The following is an 8,799-nucleotide window of genomic DNA, read 5'->3' on the forward strand; positions in this document are numbered from 1 at the left end:
GGCGTGGACGATCCTCCACCCCCCGGTCGCTTTCTTCACACAGAACGTAGGACTGGAGTGGGGTGACAAGCTCTCGCGAACGTGGCCGGCTTGCCGGCGACTTTCGAAAAAGGCATCGATCGCCTCGACTTGGTCGCGGGGAAGCGGCCACTGTCTGGTGACACAGTACTTGGCGCCAGGCACGAGATCGATCTCGTGTCGGACTCCGCGATCCGGCGGAAGGGCCGCCGGAACCTTGTCGGGGAAGATGTCGATGAATTCACGGACGAGAGGGGCCACAGGGTTACCGGAAGCTTCGAGGGCCGGTAACGATTGTGCAGCGTAGCGCGCTTCACGGGCTGTTTTCGGTTCGGCGCCCGTGGGGCGCGTCTGGGGGTCCGGCGCTGAGGCATCGGTGTCGACGTGGACAGTCGCGATGAACGCGGCGTCGCTAGCTACGAGTAAGCATACTTGTTCGACGTCGCCGTGCTTTAAGTCGCGGAGGAAATGTTTCCAAGAGAGACCGGGGAGCTTTGTGATTGCCGCGGCGTCGCACGGTGGACGTGCGACCTCAACCTCACGGCGACGCGGAAGATCGTTCGAGGCGTGTCCAGCAAGGACTGTGATAGTCTCGAACTCGCTCAGGACGGATTCCTGCGACGGGGCACGAGGTCGGCGGGGGTTACGGCGACGACGACGAACAGGACGGAGTACATCTGGCGATGAGAGCTCACGCTCGATCATTGCGAGATCGGTTGGGCGCCGGGGTATGTCATCGGCGCCGGGACACGAATCATGTAGAACGATTGCATCCACAACATCAGGGAGCTCCAGCTCGACTGCGCGCGGGAACCCCTGTTCAACCGCGAGCAGGAACTCACGCTCAACCGCTTCACGAGGTGGGAGCCACTGCTCACCAAGATGTGGGATACTCAGCTCGACCACATCGGAAACGCCCTGAGGCTCCGACTCAGGACCGGCACAAGTTGCTGGAGCACTGGCTGCGTATGAAGGGCCATCGCTCTCTTCAAGTGCAGGGGTGGTCATGGAGTCGGGGTCCATGACAGCAACGTGTGGCCAGAAACTGGGCGTACCGCTCAGGTACGGCAGTACTGCGTTGATATTGATATCGCGTGGCCGAACAGTTCGGGTCAACCAGTCGATGTGAGGCTGGTGACGCACTAGCCACGGAATGCCGAAGACGCAGTCGAATGAACCGCTCAACTCGATCACCAGGAAGTCGTCCGAGCTGGAGAACCCGTCGAATGCATACGCGAAGGCGACCGAGCGCCGGGGCATCCGACGCGGCTTGCCGTCAGCGTATTTGACGACCATGTGGCCTGGACCTTCGCTGATGCGCGTGGTTGGCGGCAACACCGATAAGCTGTCGGCGTGAACGAAGTTGTTCGTCGCGCCGGAGTCCAGCAACGCACGGATCGGGCGCTGGGCGCCGTCAACGTGAAGACTGAGAATAATCAGTCTCGAGTCGCTGCCGGAAGTGGTGGCGAAAAGTCGTGCGTAAAGCACTGGAGGGCTAGGAGGAGGCTCTGCCACCAGAGATGCATCTCTCCTTCCATTCCCAGTAGGGCGCCCCGCACCTACTGGTTGTCGCCGTTTTTTGGAACGACGACCTCGGACTCCACCGTGACGTTTGCCAGGACAGGTGCCGGCGCGCGGCACACCGCCGCGCGATGTCCGGGCTTGCGACAGCGGAAGCATTTCATCGAACGTTGGCTGCGCGTCGGGGAGCGCGGTGGACGTGTCGTCGACCGAGAACGATCGAAGTGGCGGATGGCATCAATCTCCATCGGCTCTGGTTCTGGTTCGGAGGCCGGAGCCCGACTGAAATCGAAAGCTTGAGATGCCGCGACGCTGTAATCTTCGCGTAGGGCCACCGCGAAAGCTTCTTCCAGCGTAGATGGGGACTTCCGCGTTAAGTAGAAGCGTTGGTAGCCGGTGTTCATGCCGGACACGAAGACATGGACTTGGGTCGCCATGTCAACCGGATGTGTCGTGATGCACGAGATGAGGTGACGTGCCCGCTGGATATACTCGAGCATGGACATCTTGCCTTGCTGCAACGACAGGAAGGCGGAACGCTGGACTCGCTCATCTTGGGGCGGCTCGAACGCGAGTCGCAGGTCAGATTTCATTGCAGCCATCGTGGGAAAGAATGAGGGGTTGACAACGAGTTTGCCGAGGGCCCACTCCTTTGCCTTCCCCGTCAGTTTGGAAAGGAGGAAGCGAGTCCGCGCGAGCTCGGTGGAAAGCTGCCGGGCTTCGACTGCGATGTCCACTTCGCAGAACCATCTGTTCAAGTGGAGGCGACCGTCGCCCTCACCACTATAAGAGGAGACATCGAGCTTGACGATGTCAGTCCTGTTCTTGGACAGCGTGGGAGTCGACACGCGCTGACGGAGGTCAGCGAGTTCACGCGCCATGAATTCGTGGGCGGCAAGGCGATGTTGAGCTTCGGTTCCAGCAGTGAGCAACGTGTGGATGACAGCCTCGCCGGACGCAGCAGCGAGGCGGTGCAACGCCTCCCATTCGATCGAAGAGAGGTGGGGGAAGCTGTCGTGCTCCAGCGACGTGTTGGGCAACTTGGGCGCGTCGGGCATCGGCATGTCGTTCATCGTGAGCGTTGGACGGATGACGAAGTGCTACCAGGTGTAACGGGCTTTCAGCAACCCGTTACCTTACGTACACTGTGCGTGAGGAAGCAGGCAAATTAGACTCTGAGATGTATTGAAAGTTAACGGCGTGGTCTCGGACCACGCCAACCAGTAGATGTGTTCTACAAGCTGATTGGCCATCGCATTGGATGCGATGGCGATGTGTGACGATGGGCCCGTCACACTCAAGGATCACGTCTACGTCTGCTGAAACGGGGTACGTAGCACTAAGTGTACCCACTCTGCGTTATGCTCAGTAGCCCACTCGCAGCGTCGGTAAGCCGCAGAGTAGGACGACAGACGCTCATCTGTCTTGGGCTCATGCTCAGCGGTTGCAGCACCATCGCCTTCGGATACGCCACCGGGACGCCTTCGGCGTTTCTGCTGCGGATCTTGCAAGGGCTCGGCTCAGGCGCTGCGGGTGAGGAAACCAGCGTTGATTCCATTAAAAAATCAACTGCTGACTACATCGTATTTTACTTCAGTGGTGGGCTCATTCTCCATGATATCGGAAGAGTTTTCTTCCCATGTCGGACAGGTTCTAGCAATCCAGGAGTTCATTGTCGCAGCAGTCTTCGTCAGCTCACCACCGCTTGGAAGCTACCTCTATGAGACCCAGGGATACGAAATGCCATTCCTGGTGTCAGGTGTAGCGCAGATTATGGTCGTGATCATCGTCCCTTTTGTCTTCGTCGAATTCTCACTCCCGGAAGGCATCTACGCTGCGGCAAGGACGCGATCCGCTTCAGGATCTAGTATTGCACGATACAAGGACGTTTTGACGCCCACTTGCATGATCTGCCTCGCCGTAACCACCTTTGCGATGTCTTCGTTTGGGCTCATTGACCCGTATTTGGGCACACATCTGCACAAGGTTTTGGGCGCAGAGCACGTGGCTGTTGGCCTGGGGCTCGCTCTGAGCGCATTTGTCTATTTTCTGGGCGGCCTTGTGTTTGCGTGGCTCAGTCGGAATTTCGGCTCTAAGCGGGTCATTATGATGGGCTTGTTGATGCTCGCCGTCGGGTTTTTCTTGCCACGTAGTTTTCCTTGCCTGGTCGGTATAGGATGTCGAAGTCATACTCCTGAAGAGTGAGTGCCCATCGATACAATCTACCCACCGGTGGCTTCGCTGTCATGAGCCATTTCAACGCTATGTGGTCCGTCACGATGGTGAACTTTCTCCCGTACAAATGAGGTCGGAACAGCCTCACCGCCCATACTACAGCCAAACATTCCAGCTCTGAGATGCTATAGTTAGCGACCGTCGGACTGTTGACTTTGGATGTAACGGGGTTACATGGTGTGGAACACACAGGGGTACGAAGTACCCGGAGAGTTAACAAACTCTCAGTACATAAGTTGGAGAGTTACAAGGTCTCTCAGTACGTTGGCTGAAAGCCACACGTTATGCATTTAATTAGGTTTAACTATGCTAGATAGTTAAAGAGATACATTTACCCCTAGGCGGCTTGGCCGCAATAATAGTAAATAAAACACTTCTGGTTTTGAAGCATAAAAGTTAAGCTGTTAACTTTGAGCCCTGGTCTTGGGCTGTAAGTGTCCTTTGGATAAGGAACTTAGTATTAGTGACTCTTTGAGTCGAACGTCTTCCTTTGACGCTAAAGCTACGGCAGCCCCGCTGCACTTGGTAGCACTTGTAGTCAATCCCGCTCCTGAGTCGGTTGACTATATCCTCTGCAAGGATGGAACACCCCGTGGTTGCGAATTTGCCCCCGGCACAGCAGGACGCGCTTACTAAGCTAATGTTCTTGCTTGGCCCGGAGGGCGTGGCTCATCTTGCATCGCAAGGTCCAGAGGCGGTCACCGCCAGGCTGGAATCGCTCTCCCGCTACGAGAACGCGCTCTTGAAGCATGTCCAAGAGAAGATGAGCGCCGCAACGGCGGCGGCGTCGATGACGCGTGAAGAGTCTATGAGACTGAAACCGCTCATGGTGAGCGTAAAAACCTTCGAGGGGAAGGATGGAGAGAATCTCCTTCTCTGGACCCGTGGGGTCGAGATGGCCATCGGATCGGCCCTGCTCCAGTCTGAGCATCAGCGCGTGGCGCTGGCTATCTCCAGGCTTGGAGGTCGCGCTCGCGAATGGGCACTAACGTGCGGCACGTCTGTTGACGCTGCATTTCCCACTTGGGATCAGCTGAAGCAACAGCTTTCGCGCGTGTTCGCGCCGCCTAATCAGGCGTACCGTATCCAGTCAAAGTTCCTTGCTACCCGCCAGGGTAAGAAGGATTTATTGGACTATGTCCAAGAGTTGAGAACTCTTATCGCCGGAATGGCCGCGGACCCTCTTCCGGAACTGGTCAGCGTGACCGTGTTCATGGAGGGACTTCGTGTGAGCGCAGCTCGAACGGAAGTGTTCCGTGTACACCCTAACTCTTTTGAAGAGGCGGTGGATGTAGCATTGAATGCCGAGCACAACTTCAGGTCGGCGCGACCTGGTTGGAGCGCTGGTAGCGCAAGCTCTTCGAGCGGTCCAGAGCCGATGGACCTCAGCTATGCTGAAGATGAAGAAGCGGAGCTTCTTGCTGCGGAGCAGCGCGCCGGCATCCGCCGATGCTTTGTGTGCAATAGCACTAACCACTTGAGGGCCTATTGCCCTCTGCACAAGAAGCGCGAGGCTCCGGCGAGCCAACCCTCCGGGTCATCGCCGGGAAACGGCAACTCCCAGTAGGCGCGGGGCGGCCTACTGGGGAAGAACTGAGTTCTGTTGTGCCTCGAAGAGGTAGAGGGCAACGGGGCTCAGCCCCGAAGAGAGCTGAGCTCTCTTACGAGAAGAGTGTGTGCAAGCCGGGCTTGCTGGTCGTTCAAGCGAGCGTGAAGGGCTTTGCAAAGCCATGGAGAGTCTTGATTGACTCGGGAGCCTCGGGCAACTACGCCCGTCGCTCCACCCTGGAAGGGAGTCAGCTGTATGCTGAGGCACTGGAAGTGCCAACGAGAGATACGATCTCTGTCCGTCTCGCGACGGGGACACTGGTAACCGTGTCGAAGGTCTCTGTCGACCTTGGAGTGAAGTTTGAGAACTTCGATAGCGTGGAACGCTGTTTGGTCTTAGACCTGGATGCGAGGTATGACCTCATCCTTGGCATGGCATGGCTGGAACGCCATGAGCCATGGATCGACTGGAAGTCGAAAACGCTGGGTGCGTCGCACCCTGCTCCTAGTGGAGCTTTGGTGAGTCATGAACACACCTCTGCTAGGAAGCAGAAGCGCTTCTGGCGCGAGCACGAGGCCGAGGCGGCCGTAGTGCTGGACATTGGTATGTCCGAAATTGTTAGCAACGAGGTTGCTGTTTACCCTGAGGGCATACGTGGTGCGGCACGTTATCCGCTGAGCGGTGCAGGTCAGGTCGATGACCAACTGCTGGGTCCTGGTGAGGACGAGCGCGGAGTGGCGCGTAATCCACTGAGTGGTACGAATCTGGTCGATGACCTACCGCTGCGTGACCCGAGGGTCGCGGTCGACTGCGAGTCGAGGCATCATGGGCGTGGCCCAGAAGATGCACACCTAGTTCACTGTGTGAAGGTCGAGGACCTCTCGGCTTTCAGCCGAGTGTCTTGCGAGACACTGTATCCTCTTCGAGGAGTGATGGTGCTGCTGCACCCGGTGGTGGTGACGGAGATGTCACCACACCGCCCTCATCCGGCCGGGCTCGGTCGCGGAGGGAGAGAAGAAGAAGACGCAGGGCGTCTTCGACGTCGGACGATGTGTCCCACGTGATGAGCGGTGAGGCTCCACGTGATTGCTGTGAACAGCTGTACACACTCGTGAACGGAGTGACGGGGGAGGTAGAAGGTGACATCAGCCCTGACACTCTGCCCGCTGCAGATGCTCTGCTAGAGCTGGACGAGATGTCCATTGCCGAGTTTGGCGAAGCCTTAAAGGCAGGCGAGCTAGCCGAGGTGGTCCTGCTGGGACCTGAGGAGGAGTTGAATTCCTCATCCGTCGTGGACGACGCGGTCCTAGAGGACACCAAGAAGGCGCTGAGCGCAAGAAGTGGATCGGCGATCCTCAAAGATCCTTCGAATCCCTTCTACCCGGTGGTGAAGGAGTATAGAGACGTTGTCTCGAAAGACCCACCAACGGGCCTGCCTCCGGATCGAGGCGTGTGTCATGAGATTGACCTGGTTCCTGGAACCAAATACTGCGTAACAAGGCAATGGCCTTTGCCGAGAGAGCAGTGTGACGTCATTGACGCATTCTTCCGTACAAAGCACGAGGCAGGGATGGTGCGCGAGAGTAAGTCTCCGCACTCGACACCCACGTTCTGTGTCAGAAAGCCGAACGGCAAGTGGCGCATTGTTCATGCTTTTAACAAGCTAAATGCGGCCACTATTCCGGCGCAAACGCCGATTCCTCGCAAGGATGTTCTGCAGAACAACATGGTAGGCTGTACGCTGTACAGCGCGCTCGACTTGGTCGATGGCTACTACCAATTGCTCATGAGAGCGAGCGACATTCCGCTGACAGCGGTGAGTACTCCGAGCGGTATGCTCTGGGAGTGGCTGGTGATGCCCCAGGGGCTGTCGAACGCACCAGCAACGTTCAATCGTCTTGTGACGCAGCTGTTTAGGCCCCACCGGGCGTACGCTCAGACGTACTTTGACGATATATTCGTCCATAGTCGTGCCGAGCACGGAAAGTCAGACGTGGATAACAACATTGACCACTTGCGAGCGGTGCTCGAGTGCATGCGCACTAATAAGTTGTATGCCAACTTGGACAAGTGCGTCTTTGGTGCGGAGGAGATACCTTTCCTCGGGTGCTTCATTGCGAAGCGTGGCTTACGGGCAGATCCTGCCAAAGTCAAGGCCATCGTGGACTGGCCGGTTCCCAAGAACCAAAAAGACTTACGCAAGTGGCTAGGCTTAGCCAACTACTTGCACAAGTACAGCGCGAATTACGCGGATATGGCTCGGCCATTATCAGATCTCCTTAAGAAGGATGCACCATGGTGCTGGAACGTCGAGCACGACGGAGCCTTTGAGGCTGTGAAGGAGAGCCTTCTCCAGGCTCCGATCCTTGCGCTACCGGACCCGGATAGTCCGTTTAGCGTCGTCTGTGACGCCTCCGATTTTGCAATCGGTTGTGCTTTACTACAAGCAGACGCCGAAGGGCGTGAACGCGTGATCGCATTTGAGTCTCGCCAGCTCAAAGCTGCAGAGAAGAACTATCCAGTTCATGACAAAGAGCTACTTGCAATGAAGTATGCTCTAGTCAAATTCAGGGTACACCTGCTAGGCTCTAAGCCTTTTGTGATCTTTACTGATCATGCGTCGCTACGCTCTGCGACACAGTCGCCTCATCTCTCTCAGAAGAATGGCAAGATGGCTTTCCCTCTTTTGCCGAGTATAACTTCGAGGTGAAGTACAAAACGGGGGCGGCTTAATGTAGTGTGCCGATGCGCTCTCGCGCAGGCCGGACTACGAGCTAGCTCATGTCACGACAGTGACGTCGTCAGTGCCTGACTTGATACGCGGAGCGTATGCACAAGACGACATGTGCGTAGCGCTGCTACGGGCTCTTGGGAGCGAAGAGTTTAAAGACTCTGACAAGGAATTGTCTGGGCGCTTACGCGCGAGGCTGCATCAATACTCACTCGATGGCGGCCTGCTGTACTACAGCACCGACGCTGAGGATAACCCTCGTGTAGTCGTTCCTCATGATGAGGATCTAAAGTATCGAATCCTCTATGAGGTTCATGATACGCCCGTGGGCGGGCACTTAGGTCGGGAGAAGACCTATGGCTCGGTGAGCTCGATGTACTGGTGGCCCAAGATGTATAAGTGGGTCGGCACCTATGTACGCACGTGTGAGACGTGTCAACGGACAAAGTCCGCGCCGAGCACGGCAGCGCCATTGGCGAGTTTGCCTGTCCCCAAGGGATGCTGGCAGTCCATGAGTATGGACTTTGTGTTTGGCCTTCCCAAGGATAAGGCGGGAAACACGGGTATTGTGGTCTTTGTAGACCGATTGAGCAAGATGGCTCATCTAGCGGCGGTGCCGGACACCATAGATGGTGAAGGTACAGCTTTGCTGTTTTTAGACCGAGTCTTTCGCCAACATGGCTTGCCTGAGGCAATTGTCTCGAATCGAGACCCGCGCTTCACCGCGAAGTTCTGGACGTTACTC

The 8,799-nt window shown here is 56.9% G+C and overlaps 1 protein-coding gene across 1 annotated transcript; it reads left to right on the plus strand.

Annotated features, from left to right (window-relative positions):
* Positions 1-2,900: 2,900 nt before the first annotated feature.
* On the plus strand, positions 2,901-3,571 carry PITG_19475 (uncharacterized protein; the record flags this gene model as incomplete). Its single annotated transcript, XM_002996973.1, has 3 exons — positions 2,901-3,072; positions 3,137-3,482; positions 3,526-3,571. 3 exons carry the CDS (start codon positions 2,901-2,903, stop codon positions 3,569-3,571), a joined length of 564 nt encoding a protein of 187 aa, XP_002997019.1.
* Between the last annotated feature and the right edge of the window lie 5,228 nt (positions 3,572-8,799).

This window comes from Phytophthora infestans, genomic scaffold (genome assembly GCF_000142945.1).
Source record: "Phytophthora infestans T30-4 supercont1.94 genomic scaffold, whole genome shotgun sequence".
In the NCBI taxonomy this organism is placed as follows: domain Eukaryota; phylum Oomycota; class Peronosporomycetes; order Peronosporales; family Peronosporaceae; genus Phytophthora; species Phytophthora infestans.